The 23,791-nt window shown below is 53.2% G+C and overlaps 1 protein-coding gene across 1 annotated transcript; it reads left to right on the top strand.

Annotated features, from left to right (window-relative positions):
- The first annotated feature begins 1,411 nt into the window (after positions 1-1,411).
- Positions 1,412-21,880, top strand: DHX34 (DExH-box helicase 34). The gene is made up of 17 exons (XM_081868732.1): positions 1,412-1,460; positions 2,807-3,449; positions 6,204-6,515; positions 7,721-7,978; positions 8,107-8,209; positions 9,903-10,120; positions 11,601-11,775; positions 12,647-12,846; positions 13,596-13,697; positions 14,761-14,979; positions 16,612-16,785; positions 16,934-17,051; positions 18,241-18,347; positions 18,546-18,815; positions 19,480-19,659; positions 19,865-20,018; positions 21,541-21,880. The coding sequence occupies exons 2-17, from the start codon at positions 2,844-2,846 to the stop codon at positions 21,672-21,674; spliced, it is 3,330 nt and encodes a 1,109-aa protein (XP_081724858.1). The 5' UTR covers positions 1,412-1,460; positions 2,807-2,843; the 3' UTR covers positions 21,675-21,880.
- Positions 21,881-23,791: the final 1,911 nt, after the last annotated feature.

Here is a 23,791-nt window from a genome sequence, read left to right as displayed (position 1 = left end):
GACGTCATTTTGTGCGTCTGCGCATTTGTGAGCGGTGAAACCTGGAAGTAACCCTTTCCGGTACTTCCTGGTCTCCACGGGACGTACCCTGAAAGAACGTAACATGAAGCAAACATGACATGAGGCATGACTGTAGTCATAAAATAAATAAAAGACATAAAAGAACAATTTCCACATAAAAATAAAGATACAAAAATTAATATCAAGAAAAGCAACCCCCCCCCCCGACAAAACTTCCCCCCCAAAACCCCAGTCCTTGCTGGGCAGCAGCAGCAGCAGTTCTTAGGAAGCCTGTCAGCCCCCCCCCCAGGTGGAGAGAGTCCAGCCGTCCTCTTCACATGCAAAAAAGGGGCTGCAGGTGCACACCTGAGAAAGGTGAGGGACCTGGGCAACAGGCTCTGGCGTCCCCTTGGTCAAAAAGAGCCAGGGGTCACCCTTTCCGTGGGAATGTTGTGGATAGTTTTGTTGTTGTCTAGTTGTTTAGTCGTGTCCGACTCTTTGTGACCCCCTGGACCAGAGCACACCAGGCCCTCCTGTCCTCCACTGCCTCCCGCAGTTTGGTCAGACTCATGCTGGTAGCTTGGAGAAGACTGTCCCACCATCTTGTCCTCCGTCGTCCCCTTCTCCTTGCGCCCTCCATCTTTCCCAACATCAGGGTCTTTTCCAGGGAGGCTTCTCTTCTCATGAGGTGGCCAAAGTCTTGGAGCCTCAGCTTCAGGATCTGTCCTTCCAGTGAGCACTCAGGGCTGGTTTCCTTCAGAATGGAGAGGTTGGATCTTCTTGCAGTCCATGGGACTCTCCAGAGTCTCCTCCAGCACCAGAATTCAAAAGCATCCATTCTTCGGCGATCAGCCTTCTTGATGGTCCAGCTCTCACTTCCATACATCACCACTGGGAAAACCAGAGCTTGAACTATACGGACCTTTGTCGGCAAGGTGATGTCTCTGCTTTTGAAGACGCTGTCCAGGTTTGTCACTGCCACCTGGGGACACTCCTGCAGCAGGGCGGTCCGCGGATTCCCCCAAAGGGAAATGCAGGCGATTCTCCCCAGTTGGTCTTTTGGGCACCCGAAAACAGGCTCCTTGCCCGCCCCGTCTCTTCTCCGCCCCCCCCCCCAGGTTTGAGCCTCAGGCGCGGTCAAAGGGGGCTCCGTTGGGCAGAAGCCCCCCCCTGCACGCGCCCCCAGCCCCAGTCCAGCCGTGGGGCTTCACGTGCACAGCGCCCGTCGGCACCCAGCAGAGCCCGCGAGCAAAGCAGCCAAGGAGTCTCCAAAGGAGCCCGGCAGTTGCCCGTGCGCGCATCCCTCTAAGGCTTCTAGATCTATAGGCTACGGGAAGCGGGCAGGACGCGCGCCAGGAGCGTCGGCGACCCGTGTCGCGCATGCTCGCCCGCCACGAGCGACTGCGCATGCTCCGCCGCCAGCCTGCCCTCCTCGACTCGCCGAGGCAAGGGAGACGCGTGTCAAGAGAACGTGGGAATGCGGGGATGCGGGCAGGACGGGGGGGGAGAGAAGCGTCCGGGGAAGGGTCTCCAGCCGTGGGGTGGCCAGAGGGGAGGGAGCGGGAGGCGTCGCGGGTTTTCCCGGCTGCGTGTCCGTCGGTTCTCACGAGCCCGCCGCTTCCAGGCAGCCCTCTTTAGGGAAGCTTTTAATCTCTGGTGAATTATTGTATTTTAATACGTTGCTGGAAGCCGCCCAGAGTGGCTGGGGAAACCCATAAATAATAATATATAAAAAAATATGAAACTAAGTTTGTTGGCCTCTAAGGTGCTACTGGACATTTTTTTAATTTTTAAAATATATTTCGACTGCGTCAGACCAACACGGCTGCCTACCTGAGTAGCTCTACCTCTCTTTGAAATCAGAACCAGCGAAGGCGGTGAAGGTCCTGGGTGAGTGTCTGGAGGCGGATGGCGGATGGATGGCGGCTAACAGATTGAGGTTGAATCCTGACAAGACAGAAGGACTGTTTTTGGGGGACAGGGGGCAGGCAGGTGTGGGGGATTCCCTGGTCCTGAATGGGGTAACTGGGCCCCTGAAGGACCAGGTGCGCAGCCTGGGAGTCATTTTGGACTCACAGCTGCCCATGGAGGCGCAGGTCAATTCTGTGTCCAGGGCGGCTGTCTCCCAGCTCCATCTGGTACGCAGGATGAGACCCTCCCTGCCCGCAGACTGTCTCACCAGAGTGGTGCATGCTCTGGTTATCTCCCGCTTGGACTACTGCCATGTGCTCCCTTGGAAGGTGACCCGGAAACTGCAACTAATCCAGAATGCAGCAGCTAGACTGGTGACTGGGGGCGGCCGCTGAGACCACATAACACCGGTCCTGAAAGACCTTCATTGGCTCCCAGTATGTTTCCGAGCACAATTCAAAGTGTTGGGGCTGACCTTGAAAGCCCTAAATGGCCTCAAAGGCCCAGTAGACCTGAAGGAGCGTCTCTACCCCCATCGTTCTGCCCGGACGCTGAGGTCCAGATCCGAGGGCCTTCTGGCGGTTCCCTTATTGCAAGAAGTGAGGTTACAGGGAACCAGGCAGAGGGTCTTCTCGGTAGTGGCGCCTGCCCTGTGGAACACCCTCCTATCAGATGTCAAGGAAATAAACAACTATCTGATGTTTAGAAGACATCTGAAGGCAGCCCTGTTTCGGGAGGTTTTTAATGTTTGATCTTTTATTGTGCTTTTAATTCTGTTGGGAGCCGCCCAGAGTGGCTGGGGAAACCCAGCCAGATGGGTGGGCATAAAAAAATTAATAATAATAATAATAATAATAATAATAATAATAATTTTTTATCATTATTATTATTCTAGGTTCATCCTCCCGGGCGCCTGCAAGAAGAGATCCAAGATGTCGTCGGTGCCCCCCGAGGGGCCCTGGGGCTGCCCGGCCCTCCGCTCCCGCTTGGAGGAGCTATACCTGCCCCGCACGAGTGCCGATGAGCGCGCCCAGTTCTGGACCTTCTTTGAGCGGCTGCGGCGGCGCTTCCCCGGTGCAAAGGAGCCTCGGGAAGGAGCCCCCCTGGCTGAGCCCGGCCCCGGGGCGACAGCGACGGCCCCCCCGCGGCCCTACGACCCCCGGCTACGCGCCAACCTGCGGGCTCCGCGTCGGGAGGTGTCTGGCGTGGCCCCCGAGTGCCTGCGGGAGTTCCGCGCGGCCCTGGCGCACTTCTGGGACTTTGGCCAGAAGCAGAGCTTCTCTCGGCTGGCGCGGCTGCAGCGGGAGCGCGCCGCCCTGCCCATTGCGCGCTACCGGGAGCGGCTGCTGGCGGCTGTGGCGAGCGGGCAGGTGGTGGTGGTGGCCGGGGACACGGGCTGCGGCAAATCCACCCAGGTGCCCCAGTACCTGCTGGCCGCCGGCTACAGCCACGTGGCCTGCACCCAGCCCCGGCGCCTGGCCTGCGTGGCGCTGGCCCAGAGGGTGGCCTACGAGAGCCTCCAGCAGTACGGAGATCAGGTGAGCCAGGCGCTCCTGAACCTAGGAGGTATCTTTCCTATTTAAAATGAATGGATCTTGTTTGTGATGGTCCAGCTGGCTCATTTGGGATCTGTTTTGTTGTTTACTTCCCCCCCCTTTTTGATCCTCCTTTCCTAGCCTCCTATCACCCCTGGGGGCCTCGAGGGGAGCTATCGGTGCTCCGTTTTCAAGAATTCTTAGTAGCTCTATCCTTTTGTTTTGGAATAGATTTCTTGCTCTAAAAATAAAATTCACCAGGTTATGATCTAGAAATGTGACTCCACCCACATCAGCTGCTCATAATGGGCTTTACTGAAGCAAAAAGGCTAATTGGACAGCATCTGAAGGACAGAGCATCAGAACAATCTGGCCATACTAAAGAAATTCTGCCCTTGGTATGCCTCCCCCCCCCTTCTCAGTTTGTTTCCCTGGCACCATATTGGTATAAATTTACTATCCCAAAATACAGACGTGCCTTCTTCACACTGGCCAGATTGGATGTGATGCCCTCTGCCGTACTTGAGGGCAGATCCCAAAATATTCCAACTGAGAAACGACTCTGCCCCTGTGGAGAGCGCAGAGTGGCTCATGTTCTCCTGTCCTGTCCCCTTTATAAAGATCTGAGGAACGAGATCATCACCCCACTCTTACTCACCATCCCAGGGCGCCCATCTGAGGCCACACGGTTCTTTCTTTTATCAGATCAAAATGATCAGACAACAGCAAAGGGTGCTGGGTTTATCGAGGGTGCAGTGAGATTAAGGGCCACTATCTGAACGATAATCTTGGCCATTTGACTGCCCTTTTTACCCATTGCTGTCTTTTTATTTGTATATATTTTATTTGTATATATTGCTTGTTTTATGTTGCTGTGGCTGTTGGCTAAGGAGAATAAAGTTTATCTTCTCTTATCCTGAGCATAGGCAGAGCGCCCTTTCCTCTACTGCAGGGGGTCCAGGGGGTTTCAGGTGGGCTCTTGGAAAAGGGCAGGAGGTTAACAGGAAGATTTAAAGGAACTATTAGAAATGACTCTCAAAAGCAGTAGAGATATGAGATGATCAGGTCCCCCCCGAACTTGAAGCATAGGAAGTCCCAATGAAAAATTTATAATTCGGCAGAATATTTGGATTATTTGATATGTATATGTATAGTTTGTAATATTTAATGTGATTTGATTGGATTGTTAAAATGGAAAAGTTAATTAAAATGATTTATAAAAAAAGGGAAGAGGGCTGGAGCGAGCATGAGGACCCATGAACATGTGCAGAGTGCACTGAACCCAAAAACTTTTTCTGTGCAACCTGAGCAGGAGCAGTGGACAGCGTTACGGTGAATTGCTGTAGCTTGTCTTCACTTCCTCTGCTCACAGCTGGGAAGAATATTCCTCCGTTATGAATGGTCTGTCACCATTAAGAAAAAGAAGTCAGGAGAGGCCAATGTACAAGGTTGTAACCGGAAAGTTCGGTGAATGGTCACAGAAATCAGACAGCAAGAAATATATGAAATATATGAATATTTTTAAGGTCTGATTCTGATGCTGTATTGTTTTTAATATTCAGTTGGAAGCTGCCCAGAGTGGCTGGGGAAACCCAGCGAGATGGGCGGGGTATAAATAATAAATTATTATAATAATATTATTATTTGAACATACATGGCTTACAGGCCTTCAAAGTAGGCCCTCTCTGATACAATGCACCGTTGACAACTTTTGTAGAACTGTTGGAAACTTCCGGAGAAGCCCTCTTTCCGTAGTGCTTTCAGTTCCCTCATCGCAGCAGCTTGGACGTGTGAAGTGTTGGGAAATCTGTGCCCTTTCAGTGCAGATTTCAGTTTGGGGAAAAGAAAGAAATCCGGTGGGAGAATATGGAGGGTGGGACAACTCAGTAACCTCAGGAACGATTTCACGCGGAATGTGCAATTTTTCTGCCATTGTTCGGACGCACAAATGCCGATCCCACATCAGTAACTCACAGACTTTGTTGACGTTTGCCGCTGGTCTCCCAGGCGGAGGGTCGTCTTCGATGGTTTGCCGCCCTTCATGGAAACCCTTAAGCCACTTTAGAGTTACAGCTTCATCTCCGTACACAATTGTGAGCATTTTGTGGGTTTCCAATGCCAATTGCACATTCAAATATTTCTTGCTGTCCGGTTTCTGTGACCATTCACCGCACTTTCCGGACACACCTTGTACATGAAGGGACTTCCCTTCCTTAAGTTCTCAGAGCTCTTAACCCGGCTCACAGTTGCCAGATGCTCAACTGAGAATCCATTGCAGTCAGTCCATCATTTGAAAATTAAGACTTGAGACTTTTGATTTGAGACTTGAAAATTAAGACTTGCCCCAAAGGGCAACTAGACATTCCGTTTTGGCGACTGGTTTAAGGAGCCATTTCGCACCTAGATTACATATCTAAGTTTCTAACACTAGGAGCTGGGGAGCAGAAGGACCCAGGAGCATGTGCAGAGTGCCTACTGTCAGAGGCACCAGTGCTTTGAGATGTGGTAACTGCAGGATGGGAGGGTGTTGTTTTTGCTCCCACGTTCTGCTTGTGGGTTTCCCATTGGGGGTGAGGACAGGGGGCTGGGTGAGGTGGGCATTGGCCTGATCCAGCCCTGCTCGTGGACTGACGAGGTTGTTGAAACCCGCTTTGCCTGCGGAGCTGGTGAGTCCCTGGGGGTCTTGTGTGCCCCTAGACAAGCCCCTCCCTCCCTCTGGCCTTCCTGGGTGCTAACCCCCTCTCCCCCCCCCCGCAGGTTGGCTACCAGATCCGCTTTGAGAGCACTCGCTCGCCAGCCACGCGGATCGTCTTCCTGACAGAGGGGCTCCTCCTGCGCCAAGCCCAGCGCGACCCCTCCCTGCCCGGCTACCGGGTGCTGATTGCGGACGAGGTCCACGAGCGCCACCTGCACAGCGACTTCCTCCTGGGCGTCCTGCGCAGGATCCTGCCCGCCCGCCCTGACCTCAAGCTGGTGCTCATGTCGGCCACCATCAACATCCGCCTCTTCGCGGACTACTTTGGGGGGGCCCCCGTGGTGCAGGTCCCCGGCCGGCTCTTCCCCATCACGGTGAGGGGGAGCCCGGATGGGAGTGGGGAGGTTGCGGCTGCTTCGGGGGGGGGGGGCGGATCTGTGGCTCATTTGCCTCAGTATCCCTGAAGGGCACCGGGGTCCAGCTCCGAGGGCCTTCTCGGTGGTGGCGCCCTCCCATTAGATGTCAAGGAAATAAGCAACTATCTGACTTTTAGAAGACATCTGAAGGCAGCCCTGTGTCAGGAAGTTTTCAAAGTTTGATGCATTTCTCATGTTTTTAATATTCTATTGGGAGCTGCCCAGAGTGGCTGGGTTACACAGCGTGCCGAACCCGGAAGTACCGGAACGGGTTACTTCGGGTTTTGGCGCTTGCGTATGCGCAGAAGTACTAAATTGCGCATGCGCAGAAGACCAAATCATGACCCGCATGTGCGCAGATGTGGTGCTGTGGGTTGCGAACTCTGCAGGTTGTGAACGTGCCTCCTGCATGGATCACGTTTGCAACCCGAGCGTCCACTGTGGTGTTGTTGTTGTTGTTGTTGTTGTTGTTGTTGTTGTTGTTGTTATGCCTGGGGACCAGGGTCTCTGAACAGGCTGACTTCTGCCCTGCCCCCCATTGGATGTAAACCTCTTTTGGGGGCATCCCTTGCAGGAGACTCTGGAACTCGGGGGGGGGGGTGATGGGACAGCAAAGGAAGGCAGGAAAAGGCCGTGCAAGGAGACTGTATGGGCCTATTTTCACTCCGGTGCATTGCCAGGGGGTTGGGCTAGATGCCCTTTGGTTCCCTTCCAATTGCACAATTCTCAGTTATTCATGTGTGTGGGGGGGGGGGAGGTTTTGCTCTCTCCTCGAACCCTCGCCCTTTGACTGCCCCTTCCACAACTTCCTAATTTGTGCCCTATCTCCGGAAACCTCCCCTGTGTTTCTCCAGCTTGACTTTTGTAACGTTGAGGGCTAGAAACTTGTGGTGTGCGGCAGTGGCTGTGTCGTGGTTAAGAGCGCCGGAGGCCTGGGCTCGGATCCACCCCTTTGGGCATGCTGCCTCTCTGGGCGTGACCTACCTGGCAGGGTTGTTGTTGTTGTTGTGGGGATTCCACGAGGAGGGGAGCGTGCCCCCCTTGAGGTCCTTGGAGATGGGCTGCAAAGGGAAGGAACGGCTGCCTGGCTGGGGAAGGGCCAGGCAGGCCCATCCCGGGCCGGCAGCATCTCACGGCTTGCCTCCTCTCTCCTCCCCGCACAGGTCCTGTACAAGCCCCTCCGCCCCGAGGAGGGCGCTAGCGGGCGCAAGGAGAGGCTGGACCCCCGGCCCTTCCTGCGGGTGCTGCAAGCCATCGACCACAAGTACCCCCCTGAGGAGAGGGGCGACCTCCTGGTCTTCCTCAGTGGGGTGGCCGAGATCGGGGCTGTCGTGGAGGCGGCGCAGACCTACGCCACCCACACCCAGCGCTGGGTGGTCCTCCCTCTCCACAGCACCCTGTCCGTGGCTGAGCAGGACAAGGTGGGTGGGGCCGGGGCTTCTTTTTTGGGGGGGCTGCCCCTCCCAGCCTCCCAGAAAGAGGCTCCCCTGGCGCACGTGGGCCGTTCCCCGTGGGCCCTGGAGGTGCAGAATGCCCTCTTGCCTTGCAGGTATTCGACTTGCCTCCTCCAGGAGTCCGGAAGTGCATCGTTTCCACCAACATCGCCGAGACCTCGGTGACCATTGACGGCGTCCGCTTCGTGGCGGACTCGGGTAAGGGGTGGCCGCTTCTGCCCCCGGGCTCTGGGGGGCAGCCGGTTTGAATGAATGAATGAATCTTTATTTGCATCAGCAATAAAGCAGCAATACAGTATACAAAGAATGGAAACAAAAAGTCAATTATATAAAGTACATTTTGGGGTTTTGAGTCCGTAGTCAAGGAGTGGATCTTACTCTGATTGCCCCAGCTAAAAACCTTGCCACCTTTGCTGTCACCTGCTCATCTTGATCTGCCCAGAGAAAGGACCCTGGGGCAGTGGCTGGGCGACCCAGAGTGGACAATGAAAGAGGGGTGATGACCTCATTCCTCAAGTCTTTATCAAGAGGGCAGGCCAGAAGGGCATGCGCCACAGATTCGGGACTGCCATCTCCACAGGGACATACCATATATACTCGAGTATAAGCCGATTTTCCCAGCACATTTTTTATGCTGAAAAAGCCCCCCTCGGCTTACACTCGAGTGAGGCAGGCGGCAGTGGCGGAGGGACGAGTGGCCAGAAAGGAGCCCTTTTGGGCTGCTTGTTCTTCCTCCGCTGCTGCTGGTTCGTGGTGTGGTGAACTGGCTTATACTCGAGTCAATAAGTTTTCCCAGTTTTTTGTGCTAAAATTAGGTGCCCCAGCTTATATTCGGGCCGGCTTATACCCAAGTATATGAGGTAAGCGTTTTTCGTGTGGAATCTGTGGAATCTGTTGGAATCGTCCAGCCGAGGGCCAGACATTCAATCTTCCGAGAGTAAAAGCATGTTTATATTTTGGGCTTGCTAGGTTATGCAGAGAGGGTGCCAGAGAGTCAAAATGGGAAGGTGGAAAATAGCCACACCATGGGCAGAATTTCCTGATTGTGGCCAAGCTGCTCTGATGCTCGATATCATGGGGGCAGCCAGTCCTTTGTGGAGACCCTCACTGAGCTTGTCAGCGTGAATTTGGAAGTTGGCATCCTGGCACCCTTGAACCTCAACCCCACTCTCTCTTCCAGGCCACTTTCTGGCCCTTAAGGTGGAGAGATTGTGGGCCCAACCAGGTGAAGCACCTGAACTTCTGCAAGAACACCCAGTGACTCAGGTGCAGGAGGATTGCCTGGGGCCCAGGGACTCCAGGAATAGCTTTATTAGGCCAGCCAGAATGTTACCGGGTGCCAGGCAGCAAGATCTTCCTCTTCGGAGGAACTCGAACGTTTGCCCACCAGGATTCTGCGGCATTTTGGTTTCCCTAGTAACAGTATCTCCCTGGTATTTCTGAACGTGGGAACCCAAGCGTAGCCTGCAGGATGAGGCCAGAGGGGACCCCTCCAGCTCAGCCTCCTTTCCCCCCAGTGGCCAACCAGGTGCCTGCTATGGGAAGCCGGCAAGCAGGATTCAAACACAGCTCTCCTGCAATTCCCAGCCACTGGCATTCAGAAGCATCGCTGCCTCTGACTTCTGGAGACAGAGGAGATCTGGCCTGGCTAGGAGCCCTCAGTAGCCTCCCAGAATCAAAATCTGATTGTAGCAAAGCTGTTTGCAAAAAAGATAAAAATCAGGGGAAATTCACATTATTTTAGAGCATGCAGAAAGTACTGGAACGGGTTAAAATTCGCATCAGCTTCCTATTAGCTTACTAAAGAGGATGGCAGGTCAACTGCCCCCCCCCCCGGTTAATGCGACTTATGGGGCAAGGGCCCCCCCTCTTCCTGGTCTCTCTCTGGCAGGGAAGGTGAAGGAGCTGAGCTACGACCCCAAAGCCAAGCTGCAGCGGCTGCAGGAGTTCTGGATCAGCCGCGCCAGCGCCGAGCAGCGCAAGGGCCGGGCGGGCCGGACGGGGCCGGGCGTCTGCTTCCGCCTCTACGCTGAGTCCGACTACGATGCCTTCGCCCCCTACCCCGTGCCAGAGATCCAGCGGGTGGCGCTCGATGCCCTCGTTCTGCAGGTGGGCAGAGGCGGGGGGCACCAATCCCTTCGCTCCGGGGGGCTGGGACCCACTTTTGGTTAAAATCTTTTTTTAAATTAAGTTTCACGTTACAGATTTAAATTAACAACATCAGTTAGGATTCTACTCCCCTCCACCCTTCCATGCTTACCATTCTCCATCTAAAGAATCCATTTTTACCTTGATTTTTAGTGCATTACGAGTGTTACTCAAATCCTGCCAAAGTTTCCAGTGCTGGGACTCAGTTCTAAATGGGCAGCTGCCTGTCAGGGACTCCTCAGCTGGGATTCCTGCATTGCGAGGGGGCGCACTAGAGGACTCTCAGGGGTCCCTCCTGCCTCTACAATTCTGCCACCTCAAAAGAGGGACTCCTTCTCTGGAGGGTTTTTGAGCTAACGTCGGGGGGCCATCAATTCTTTAGCTGAGATTCCTGCAGTATTTTCGGGTTGGACTAGAAGACCTTCAGGGGTCCCTGCCATCTCTACAATTCTGTGATTTCAGGGGTGGCATTTGTGGGTTTTTGGGGGTGAAATGGCTGTTCTGACCAGGGCCGGATTGAGGTTTGATGCGGCCCCCAGCTGCTGAAGCTAATGGGGCCCTTTAAATGTCCAGCTGTCCCTTGTCAATAACAAATTGTTGCTGTTTTGTGTTGAACATAATGCTATATGGTATTTATGGACTGAATAGGTATCTGAAGCCCTTTGCCCATGTTGCCCTGCAACCAGTCCATGCAGAATATAGGCACCCCATATATAGAAAGGAGCAAACCAGGGATATTTGAGGGGGCAGACAAGCAGGCGGGACCCATGACTTGCATCATAGGAGCTGACACAACACAAAACACGGTTGCTGTAGGTAGGGTTTATTTGATTTGTTTTTTATACGATAATCTTTATTGTCATTGTCCCACACAGAACAACGAAATTGGAAAAAATCTACATCAGACATTCAAAAACCAACACACCTGCTATCCCAGCCTGGTTAGCCCCCTAAAAACTCTAATACCCCATAATTAAATACAATATACTCCGATAGAGACTACCTTACACTGCGTTTAAAACCGAAATCGCATATTATATTTATATAATAAATATATCTTATATTTTGGAAATGTACATCCAGTTTTTTCCCCTTAAATTTTACTGGGGCCCCCAAGAGACTGGGGCCCTAAGCTAGAGCTTGTTTAGCTGATACCTAAATCCAGCCGTGGTTCTGACACATAGTGAGTGGGAAGACAGACGACGTTCCCCATAGCTGGTAGAGCATGAGACTTCATCTTAGGGTCATGGGTTCGAGTCTCCCGTCAGGTGGCAGATTGCAGCGGGTTGGGCTGGATGACCCTTGGGGGGCCCCCCAGCTCAACAATTCTGTGATTCCTTGTCCGAAAGGAGGGGCTGCGTCCTGCCACTGGGGGGGGGAGGGATTTGGCATTGGGGGACAATGGAGGAAGCCTCCCTCCTGGGCTCTGTTGCCCCCCCAGATGAAGAGCATGGGGCTGGGCGACCCCCGCGCCTTCCCCTTCCTGGAGCCCCCCCCGCCAGCCAGCCTGGAGACGGCCATCCGCTACCTGAAGCAGCAGGGGGCCCTGGACCCAGAGGAGAACCTCACCCCCATAGGGAGCCTCCTGGCCCAGCTGCCGGTCGACGTGGTGATTGGTGAGTCCGGGAAGGGGGGGCCGCGTGGTCTGTGCCGGTCACCCACAGGAGCCTCTGCCGGATGCCCAGCTCTTTTGATTTGGCTTTGGGTCTATGTCTTGTCTTGTGAGCATCTGCAGAGTGCCACGGGGGGGGGGGCTGAGAGCGGGGGCATCTCTCCCCCTCCCCATGCCAGGAATCTTATTCTGGGTGAGAGCCGGTGGTGTGGTTAGAGGGCTAGGCCAAAATCAGGGGAGATCAGAGTTCGATTCCTCCCATTCAGCCATGAACTTCTTATTTTATTTTATTTATTTTATTTTATTTATTATACAACATTTAAAATACGCTTAAACAATACAATATATAGAAAACATACATTATATACATTACCTTAATACACACCTAACGTAGACGCATCTTACACATTTGACTTCCCACTCTTCGCAATGTGCTATTTTACCACTTATACGCATTTCATTTTAATTCTTCTTCTTTTCCAAATCTGTTTTGTTGTTTTTTTTGCTAATCAGATTTCCCTATGCATTTTCTCTATTTTCTAGATTCATTCTGTATCTGTCAGGAGATTTGCCTTATCCATATAATTTTAAAGATATTCCTTAAATATTTTATTGTATTATATCATATCATATTATACTTTTCAATTTTACACATTTCACTCATTTTACACATTTCACTAATTACTGGCCGTGAGCTTCTTACTGGGTGTCCTGGGGGGGGGGGATCATTCACTGCCTCCCAGCCTGGCCTTCCTTCCAGGGCTGCTGTTGTGGGGATTAAATGAGGAATGTTGGAGGAGGCATTGCCTGGGGGGGGGGGGCGAAGGGGCTCTTGTTCTCTGGCTGAGGCTGCCCCCCTCCCCATTTGTCCGCAGGGAAGATGCTGGTTCTGGGGACGCTCTTTGGCCTGGCGGCCCCCACCCTCTCAGTCGCGGCTGCGCTCAGCGTCCCCTCCCCCTTCCTGCGCAGCAGCAGTGGGCGCAGCGACCCGGACTGCGCCACGGCCCGCCGGCCCCTGGAGAGCCCCCTGGGAGACCCCCTGACGCTGCTCAACGTCTTTGACGCCTGGGTGCAGGTGGGTGAGGAACTCTCTGTCTCGGCCTGATCTGGGAAGACCTTTACTTCTGGTGAAGCCTCCAGCTCCAGAGGCAGTCTACCTGGAGCCCTGGGTTTGGGGGGGGCATTTGGCCAAGGGGAGAAGAAGATTCTGGACTGGATGGGCCCCTTGGGCCTGAGGAAGAAAGGGTCTCTTCCTGGCTTGGGTTTTTTTTGTTTTGTATAATTTTTACTAAATTTTCTGTTTTGCATTTCAGAATATTCATTTAAACAACCTTAAAATATCAATGACTTCCCTTCTTCACTTTTCACGGTTCATTCGGCATATCCTAAATCCCTGCGTATTTTGCATAAACTAAAACCATTCAGTATTCCGTTATTACATCCATCAAAACTTATTTACGCTGTTGAATTTATCGTAATACTGGCCACGTTTGCAAACATACATAATTCCCCCCCATATATTCAACAAACATTTTCCAGTCTTCTTTAAACTTATGTTCTTCTTGCTCTCTTATTCTATATGTCAAATCTGAAAGTTCTGCATATTCTGTCCACTTAAGTTACCAATCCTCTTTAGTCGGGGCCTCGCTCATTTTCAATTTTTTCGGCTAACGAAACTTTTTTGACACCTGGGAATTTCAGTCTGAATTCTCCCCAACGAAAAGGACCGGGACTCTCCCTGAGTTTCTCCCTTCTGACCTCTGTCCCTGCGTTCGTCTGTCTCGGTCCGTCCTGACGGAGTCGAATCTCCTTGTTGTCCGGCAGGAGAAATCGGAGAATCGGAGCGGATCCCGCCGTTGGTGCCGCCGACGGGGCCTGGAGGAGCACCGGCTCTACGAAGCTGCCAACTTGCGACACCAGTTCCAGGTGGGTGTGAATCTGGGGGAGGAGAGGACAAGGGGTTGGTTTAGATGGCCCCTGGGGTGCCCCTTTTGAGCGCACAATCCCTCTGTGTCCAGGGCAGCTGTCTGCCAGCTTCATCTGGTGCGCAGGATAAGAGCCTCCCTGCCCACAGACTGTCTCGCCAGAGTGGTGCATGCTCTGCACCAGGAGTCAGCAAAGTTTTTGTGGCTTGGGCCGATTCACGGTCCCACAGATGCTGTGGTGGGCTGGAGTGTGCACATGCATGCGCAAATGCTATTTCTGGTGCAGAGGAGGCGTGCGCTGACCAGTGTCATGGAAGGCGGTCCCCGCTCTGCGACCGAGCGGGCGGCAGGGGTCCATGGCACTAAATGGCCTTAGTGCAGTATACCTGAAGGAGCGTCTCCACCCCCATTGTTCTGCCTGGACGCTGAGGTCCAGCGCTGAGGGCCTTCTGGTGGTTCCCTCCCTGCGAGAAGCGAAGTTACAGGGAACCAGGCAGAGGGCCTTCTCGGTGGTGGCACCCGCCCTGTGGAACGCCCTCCCATCAGATGTCAAGGAAATAAATCTGACTTTTAGAAGCCCCTAAATAATAAACAACGCGGGTGGCGCTGTGGGTTAAACCACAGAGCCTAGGACTTGCTGATCAGAAGGTCGGCGGTTCGAATCCCCATGACGGGGTGAGCTCCTGTTGCTCGGTCCCTGCTCCTGCCAACCTAGCAGTTCAAAAGCACCTCAAAGTGCAAGTAGATCAATAGGTACCGCTCCGGCGGGAAGGTGAACAGTGTTTCCGTGCGCTGCTCTGGTTCGCCAGAAGCTCGCCAGAAGCGGCTTAGTCCTGCTGGCCACATGACCTGGAAGCTGTACGCCGGCTCCCTCGGCCAATAAAGCGAGATGAGCACCGCAACCCCAGAATCGTCCGTGACTGGACCTAAGAGTCAGGGAGGGGTTCCTTTACCTTTACTAAATAATAATAATAATAATAATAGTAATAATAGTAATAATAGTAATAGTAATAATAATAATAATAATAATAATAATAATAATAATTTTTGTTATTCTCTGCCAGGAGCTGCTGCGGGACCACCAGCTGCTGGAGCCCCCCTCCCGGCCCAGCGACACCCACGCCCGCCAGAGCCGCCACCGCAAGCGCCGGGAGCTGCAGCGAATCAAGAGGGAGCATGATCGGGGGGAGGGGCGGCGGAGGAAGGTGCTGCGTCTGGAGGAGGAGGGGGGCAGCTCTTCCTCGGAAGGGGAAGGGGACCCCCAGCGTGGCGTCGACATCCAGGTGAGGGGGTCCGGACGGGGCCCTTCCTCTGTTCCCATGAAGCCTCCCAGTGTAGGGGTCCCAAAGCAAGGAAGGATTGGACTCTGATTAATAGAATACACACCAGGCTTGACCAGCAAGATTCTGGGAGGAGTGTCAATAATAATAATTCCTCTCCACCCCTCGGCCCAGGTCGTTTTATTCACAAAAGAACTTTTGACACAGTGTTCGTAAGAACCAATCCGATATCCTCTGAGCATTGCAAAAACCTCACATGGGACAAAGTCAGATCAGGAGAAATCCTGTTAACTACAAAGATGACTCTGAGCGTGCAGACATAGCTGAGAGAGAATAAAACAGGACTAAAGGAGGAATGCATTCAGCAAACCCAGAGGTCATAAACAGCAATAAACAAGAGAGGAAGGATGGGTAGAATTTACCTTCTCTTTGTGAACTCTCTTCCTGGCCCTAAGATCTATCTAAAGATTAGCAAACTACATCAAAGTAACCTATTCACGTTATGGCCTGGGATGCCTGGGGCAGCAACCGGCAACCGGTCTGTGTCCTAGAATGCTTATATGTGCTTGTCAGAAATAGAGAAATGGGCAGCAGAGAAAAATGGCAGAGATGGAGAGGCTTGTGGGGTTTGATCAGAAATTATTGCCAATGAATCGAACTCGGTCAATGCCATGCTTTCATCGCCAAAACAACGGCTTGAGGCATAGCTCACCGTATTTTTCGCTCCATAAGTCGCACCTAGTTTTTAGAGGAGGAAAACAAGAAAAAAAATATTCTGAAAGAAACAGTGGATGTATGATTTTTGTGGTTCATGCTGTGGCCACAGACATGTTATTTGACGGTGGGTTTGGGGTAGCCCAATGCAAAAATCCTGAGAATCCATGTGGATCTGTGCTTTGTAACCACGTTTTTGCACCATTGCGGCCCCACAAAACAGTGGGTGTGTGGTTTTTTTGGCGCAGGCTGTAGCCATGGACATGCTATGTGGTCTGATGGTGAATTTGGGGTGACCCAATGCAAAAATCCTGAGGATCCATGGGCTTTTACCTCCCCATCCCAGGCAGCCTCCTTTATCTATAGCGTCCCTGATCTCCTTCCCGATCCATTATCGATCAGCTGCTTCCTTTCAACACTCCCTTCCCTCTTGTTTGCCTTAGTGTCTTTTCCTTAACTGGAGCAGTTTTTTGCTCCTTTTCTTCCAATTTCTCTCCTTATTGCTTTAGTCTTCCTGTTTCCCCCCTTTGCAAGTTTGCTGTCTTTACCTCCCCCCTCCCAGGCAGCCTCCTTTATCTCTAGCGTCCCTTATCTCTCTCCCGATCGGCAAATGATCAGCCGCTTTGTTTCAACACCCACTTCCCTCTTTAAAAATAAAAAGCATGATCTGCTTTTCGCCCCTGGGCAATTTGGCTCCAGGAACCATGCATTCGCTCCATAAGACGCACAGACATTTCCCCTTACTTTTTTAGGAAGAAAAAGGTGCATCTTATGGAGCGAAAAATATGGTATAATTCCTCATAGTAATCCCATCTGATCACTACATCCCAGTCCAGAGGCAGCCTACCTCGGTCCCTAGGTCCGTGGGGATCTCTTCCCGCACCTCGGCCCCCCTGATCCTCCTGCTTCCCCCCCCAACAGGACGTCAAGTTCCAGCTGCGCCACGACGTGGCCGAGCTCCGTGCGGCCTCTTCTGTGGGGCAGGCCCTGTCGCCCGGCCGGCTGGCCCTCCTGCAGCTGGTCTTGGGGCGCGGCCTCTACCCGCAGCTGGCCGTGCCGGACCCCTTCAACCAGACCCGCAAGGACTCTGACCAGGCGAGTGCCAGGGCCCCCAGTGGGTGGGGGGAGCTGGGAGGGTGCTGGGCCAGGAGGGGCCTCAGGAAGCAGCCCCCCACCCTCTGTCTGCGTGTGGGCGCCTTGCCCCCTGCGCCCACGCTGAGCCCCCCTCCTTTTTGCTCCCCAGATCTTCCACACCAGGGAGAAGGTGGGGGTCGTTCTCCACCCCACCAGCGTCTTTTCTGCCTCCCCAGAGCTGCTGCAACCAGCACAGGAAAGGGGTCTGGAACGTGGGGGGCAGAGAGGTAAGAGGGGTCCCCCTGCCACCCCCCCTCCAGGCATCGGGGGCTCTCAGCATCTTGGGCTTCTGCATCCTGGGCCAGGGGAGACACTTGGGGGGCAGAGTGGGGCGGGGCATGATCCTGTACTGGGTGGGAATGAGCAAACTCAGCCGCGGGGAAAAGTTGGAGCCAGGGCTGCGAGTGCGAGTTTTATTGAAGTGGGAATTGAAGTGGGTGGCCGATTCCTGGAGGTTTTTAAGGAGGTCTGTGTTCCTTCCAGCTCTGCAGTTTTTAAGCAGAGGCAGGGCGCCCACCTGCCATGGATGCAAAGCAGGGGGTTGAGCTGGATGCCCCCTTGGGGTCCCTTCCAGCCCCACGGCAGTGCTGTTCTGAGCGCCTGCTCTGTCGGACCCATCTAGCTCAGCCTCCAGTCTGGGGGAATGTTGTGGATAGTAGGAGAGGATATATTGATTAAATATATTGATTAAATATTATCCTTCTTCACTCACGCTGGTGAGTCAGTAGCAGAGTACATCCCCCAGTATATAGCAGGAAACTAGGTGGTAGATTCGTTTGAATCTCTTGAGTTACGCCAGGCATAGGCAAACTCAGACCTCCAGCTGTTTTGGGACTACAACTCCCATCATCCCTAGCTGACAGGACCAGTGGTCAGGGATGATGGGAGGTGTAGTCCCAAAACATCTGGAGGGACGAGTTTGCCTATGCCTGGAGTTAAGCATTCCAGTCTGGCTTTGTCCAGATTGGGTTTTGTTCCTGGTAATTTTCCTTTTTATCCCTCCTAACAAGAATAAACACACAACAATCTTCTTTAATAGTAATGATCAGAAGTTTACTCACATTCAGTTCACAGTTGCTTCCCTGGAGGAAGACTTTAGCTTGTAGTTACAGAAGAGAGTTCATCCCATATGGGGACGGAGCCATGTGCTGCTGGCTGAGAGCCAGCAGACAGCAAAAGACATCAAGATGGAATAAAGCGAAGAAGAAAGGAAGATGGCTGCATGACCAGCCCTGTTATGGGGTCTTACAGCCCATCTAGTCCAGCACCCTGTTCTCACCTTGTGGTCAAATACCCACAAGAATCTAGGAAGTGAGGTAGACTGCCTCTGGACATGGAAGCTCCATGAGAACGTGAATGGAGCTTGCTAGGGCTGAGTGTGGGGCAGCCTGTGAACCTCTCCTTCCCTCTTTCCAGATGCCAAGGAGGGCCTGAGCAGCCACCACCAGATCCTGGCCTTCGTCTCGCTGCTGGAGACAAACAAGCCCTACCTGGTCAACTGCCTCCGCCTGCCAGCTCTTCAGGTGAACGTCCACCCGAGTGAGGGGACCCAGGCGTCCTGGCCCTCTCCCCTCCCCTCAAACACCTGGGCAGCTCTTTGACAGAGCTCTGGTGGCTATCTGCTGAGGATGCCACAGCTGTGACTCCTGCCTCACAGGGGGTGGGGCTGGATGACCCCTGGGTGTCCCCTGCAATCCTGTCTCTCTCCCCCTGCCTCGCAGGCGCTGCTGCTCTTGGCCCGCTCCCTGGACACAAACGGCGACTGCACCCGCCTTGTGGCCGACTCCTGGCTGGAGCTGCGGGTTCCCTCCCCGGAAGCGGCCCTCCGCCTGCTGCGTGCGGCCCTCCGCCTCCGGGCTTCCTGGGAGAAGGTCCTGGACCGGCAGCTGGAGAGCCGAGGGGCTCGGGGGGAGGAGGCTGAGGAGGGGCGGCCCAGCGCCCGGCAGGTGCGCCAACTCACCCAGGAGCTGCTGGACTTCCTGAAGGCCGAGGTGCGTTGGCCGGCAGAAGAGGGTGGGGGGGCGGCTGGGCCAGGTGTGTGGGGGGGTGTCTGTGGCTCCTGGCTTCCATGCAGGAGGCCCCAAGTGGCTGGAGAACGCAGGAGGGGAGGTCGGATCCTGCTTCCGGGCATCTCCCTAGAGACACCAGGTGCAGCAGCTGGGCTGTTCTTACTGAGCCCCCACATCCAGAAGGGGAAGGCCTTCTCGGTGGTGGCACCCGCCCTGTGGAACACCCTCCCACCAGGTGTCAAGGAAATAAATCTGACTTTTAGAAGACATCTGAAGGCAGCCCTCTTTAGGGAAGCTTTTAATGTCTGATGCTTTGTTGTGTTTTTAATATTCTGTAGCCAGATGGGCGGGGTATAAATAATGAAATGCTGCTTCTGCTGCTGATGACGATGTCACCCGTTCTCTGATTCCCTGGCCAGTGAGAGGTTCCAGGGACGGGGCGTTGGAACGTGGATTTGGTCTCCTTGGGAGGAGACAGCACTGGAAATTCAAGCCTGCCATTGTTTGATGCTTCATTGTATTTTTAATATTTTGTTGGGAGTCGCCCAGAGTGGCTGGGGAAACCAGCCGGATGGGTGGGAAATAACTCACTAACGAACTAATAATGATAATGAAGATGATGATTTCTCTGCTGCCCCCCCCCCAGGTGCCCCACAGCCTGCGGCGCCTGATGCCCCTGGAGCAGCAGAACCTCTACGTGGGTCCTCAGGCGGCTTCTGCGGGAGGGGAGGTGCCCCCCGGCCTCTTCCAGGGGGTGGAGGTGACCCCCGACGAGGAGAAGGGCGGCTGCAGAGTGGGCAGCTTCTTGACGTTCAACTGCCTGGCGGTGAGTTCAGGGGAGTGGGCACCCAGAGGCCACGTAGCCCCACTCTCTGTGGCGCAGGAGCGCTCTTTGTCCTCCTCTGGGGGCGGAGGGGGGGACAGGCGAGGGGGCAGGCTGGAGCCTGGTTGTGGGGCACGGAGCCTGCCTCTCCCTTGCCCGGGGGTGGGGGGTGGGTGCCAACCCCTCTGGGTCTCTCCGTCTCCCGCAGGGCACAGAGGGCGACTTGTACAGTGACTGCCTGCGCAGCTTCTGGACCTGCCCTCGCTGCGGCCTCTACATGCCCTTCACCCCCATGGAGCGCCTGGCTCACGAGGAGACCTGCCAGGCCCCAGGCCAAGAGGGGGAGCAGCCCAGCCAGGAAGGTGAGCCCTGCGGGGGGAGCAGGGGGCGGTCGCTGGGGCATTCCCCCAAAGGCTTTGCAGTTTGGGGGCTAGCAGGGGGGCCGGGAGGGACTTTGTTCAATAATAATAATAATAATAATAATAATAATAATAATAATAATAATTTTTATTTATACCCCGCCCTTCCCAGTTCATAAACCAGGCTCAGGGCGGCTAACAACAAATTTAAAACAGTTACAGATAGGTAGCCGTGTTGGTCTGCCATAGTCAAAACAAAACAAATTCCTTCCAGTAGCACCTTAAAGACCAACTAAGTCAGTTCTTGGTATGAGCTTTCGTGTGCATGCACACTTCTTCAGATACACACGAAAGCTCATACCAAGAACTGACTTAGTTGGTCTTTAAGGTGCTACTGGAAGGAATTTGTTAAATTTAAAACACTTACTGTATTTTTTCCTCTATAAGACTCACTTTTTCCCTCCTAAAAAGTAAGGGGAAATGTGTGTGCGTCTTATGGAGCGAATGCAGACTGCGCAGCTATCCCAGAAGCCAGAACAGCAGGAGGGATTGCTGCTTTCACTGCGTAGCAATTCCTCTTGCTGTTCTGGCTTCTGAGATTCAGAATAGTTTTTTTCTTGTTTTCCTCCTCCAAAAACTAGGTGCGTCTTGTGGTCTGGTGCGTCTCATAGGGAGAAAAAATATGGTGATTATAAAAGCAGCATAAAATACAGTATAAAAACATGAATAACAATAAAATTCAAAATTCAAAAATCAGTTTAGGGGAAATAATCATTAGATAATCCCCAGGGCTAGCTGGCTGCATTGGTCCTGCTTGGGCCAGCGAGGAGGCCAGGGGAGAATTAGCTGGGGGGTCTCAGAGCGGGTGAGGGAAGGAAAGGGAAATAAAAGATCAGGTTCTCTGCGAGGGAAGAGCCCGGTTCTTCGTCCCGCGAGATTTTTCACAGCGCGGTTTGCGGAGAGGGTGAAAGGACCGCCAGAGACGACTCTTGGAAACATTCAAAGTCAAGAATAAACCAAAAACAGATCAGGATGTGCAGCCACACTTGACACGCCTGCGGAGCCTCGTCTAAGAAAGGAGGTTTGGGGCAGTGCTGCGAAATGCCTTTCCTGATTTCAAGTGGCAGGGAGTTCCGCGGTGCAGACGCTGCCACGCTCAGTGATGGCGCTCTTACAAATGCAGAGCAGGGATCGTGAGGCACCAGTCGCTGGGCCAATTCCACGGATCGAAGCGGTGGAGGGGGGATAAATATCTGGGGGGAGGCGACCTCGCAGGTAAACTGGTCCCAGGTTGTGAAGGGCTTTATATACCAACGGCGACACCTTGAACCTGGGCCGGGTGGCAAAGGGGCAACCAGCACAGATCCCTGAAGTGCTGGCAAGGCCTCCCTCCCGTCAGCAATTGCGCTGCAGCATTCTGTACCAGCTGCGGCCTCCAGACCAGGAGCAAGGGGAGCCCCACGCTGGACATTTTTGGGGCGCTGTGTTTTGTGTGAGTTTTTACAAGTTTCTTCCTCCTCCCCAGAAGAGGAAACGGAGACCCCATCGGGCACCTCTGTCCTGCAGCGCCCGTACCACTGCCCCACCTGCCAGCAGAGCCTCCTCCTCACGCCCACCGAGATCCTGCGCCACCGGAAGCAGCACCAGGCGCCCCCCTGAAAACAGCCCCACTGACGGGGGCCTCTCGAGGTCGGGGGAGCCTGGCGTGGGGGTCGCCTTCCTCCTCCCCCTGGTGCTTTCCCTCAGCCTCACGGACTGACCCCCTGCCCCTCTCCTTCCTACTTGAGCTGCAATGAGCCTGGACTTTTTTTGGGGGGGGGGATATCCTGGAAGAGTGTAAATAAAAAGGTATGGCTTTGATTAAAGAGCTGGGCTCTGCCTTGTGGCTTCTAGTGGGGCCACCCTGGAGCAAAGGGCCCCTCGATTCCCCCAAATCCAAGAGTCCGTCTGGGTTCAGGAGCAACACTCTTCACCAGTGGAGAGACACTTGGGTCTTTCTTACTATTTTCCCCCCCAATTTTTTTATTCATTTTATAACACAAATAAACAACACAAACAGAAAAACAGACAAATTCTTGTCTTGTCCTTATTTTTTCTAAACATTGTTAGGTGAGCTTCCCCAAGTCCCCGCTATCTGATTTTCATTTTCCTCACCTTTAGCAGTTTACATATATCATATTTTTAACCATCTTTTTATCACCCTTACTTTTACCATAATAATCTTCACATTTTATCCTTTACAAATAATACTGTTTTAGAATACACCGTCTTCTACTTCCAAGCCTGTATCCACTTCCAAAGCTATTTGAAGATTTAAATATTAACATATTTTTTCAAATATTCTTTAAACTTCTTCCAATCTTCTTCCACCGTCTCTTCTCTCTGGTCCCGGAGTCTCCCAGTCAGTTTGGCAAGTTCCATATAGTCCATCATTTTCATCTGCCCTTCTTCGATAGTTGGTAAATATTGTTTCTTCCAATTCTTCGCTAGTAATTTTATTGCAGCTGTTGTGGCATACAGAAAAAAGCAACATCCTTTTTGGGGATTTCAACCCCCCCCCCCGACAGTTGGGTCTTTCTTAAGAGTAGCCTCCTGGATCTGGCCTGCAGCCCATTATGAACACCTTTGATGAAGCATCATGCCTACATCACAGACACATCACACATAGGTCACAAAGAGGGAGGGGTTTTCTGGCAGGTTTGCCCCCAACTCTCCCTTGCCCACCACCAGACACCCTTAAAGTGATGCAGAAGAAATATCTACAAGTTCCTGTTTTTCCTGGTCAAGGTAACCACACTCCTTTGTCCTGACCGAGGACCTAATCCGTTCCTGGAGGGTCTGCTGTTGTCTGTGGGGGGCTGCCTGTCTGGCACTGCTGAGTTCCAGGTCTCAGGCTTGGGGGATTATGGCTGCCCACATCCCAGGCTCCCCCCTTGGGAGCCATTCCTTCCCTGAACAGAACAAAGTTGGAACGGCGCAAATCCAATACTGGAGCGATTTTATATGGCTTTCTAAGGTTTTCCCAGTGAGAAAGTACATAGATACATTTATCAGTGAATTCTTGCATTTGTTAATGTGCAGCAGAGGCCCTTTGAATAGAGATAGGAGAAAATTGTGTGATGAAGTGTTTTGTGGGAACATTTGCAGGAGTGATTGTGTTGAGTTTGGTGTGTGCGATGTCTACATAAATTCCATAACACCATCCAGCCTGGGATCCTGTTCCCACAGCGGCTGAACGGTTGCCTGTGAGAAACCAGCAAGCAGGATGCGAGCGCAAGAGATACACTCTCCCCTCCTGGCATTCAGAAGCATTGCTGCCTCTCCCCTGTGGAGTGCAGAGCCCAGCCATCGTGGCCGGTAGCCACCCATAGCATGGATTCCCTCCTGTGTGGATTTCTCCAGGCCTCTTCTAAAGCCACCCAGGTTTGGGGCCGTCCCTGCTGTTAACAGAGAAATCTGAGGGCTCCCTTGGACAAAAAACAAGGACCCCAGCCAGGAATCCCAGAGCCAAACAGCAGCCCGTTGGCTTGGTCTTGATTGAAGACTGTCGCGACAGGACTCCCACCTGCCACCAAGAACAAGATGGAAGCCCCCAACAAGAGAGAACCCAAACTTTTATTAGCTGCTAATCCCCATGTTGCACCCCCAAACTACATCACTCATACATCATGGTTATATCATGAAAGGGGAGTTCTGGTGGCCAGAATCTGAGCATCCTGGACCCTGCCCCATGGTTCTGCTTGCCCTCCACCAAACACCTATCAAGTGGAACAAGA

This window comes from Podarcis erhardii, assembly GCF_964252035.2.
Source record: "Podarcis erhardii genome assembly, chromosome: 7".
Taxonomy (NCBI): domain Eukaryota; kingdom Metazoa; phylum Chordata; class Lepidosauria; order Squamata; family Lacertidae; genus Podarcis; species Podarcis erhardii.
This window is presented reverse-complemented; position numbering and strand designations above follow the sequence as displayed.

Coding starts and splice junctions, on each gene's coding strand:
- DHX34 (XM_081868732.1), top strand. CDS start 2,844: ATGTCGTCGGTGCCCCCCGAGGGGCCCTGGGGCTGCCCGGCCCTCCGC. Junction 10,121..11,600: donor TCGATGCCCTCGTTCTGCAG/GTGGGCAGAGGC, acceptor TTGCCCCCCCAG/ATGAAGAGCATGGGGCTGGG. Junction 14,980..16,611: donor AGCGTGGCGTCGACATCCAG/GTGAGGGGGTCC, acceptor CCCCCCCAACAG/GACGTCAAGTTCCAGCTGCG.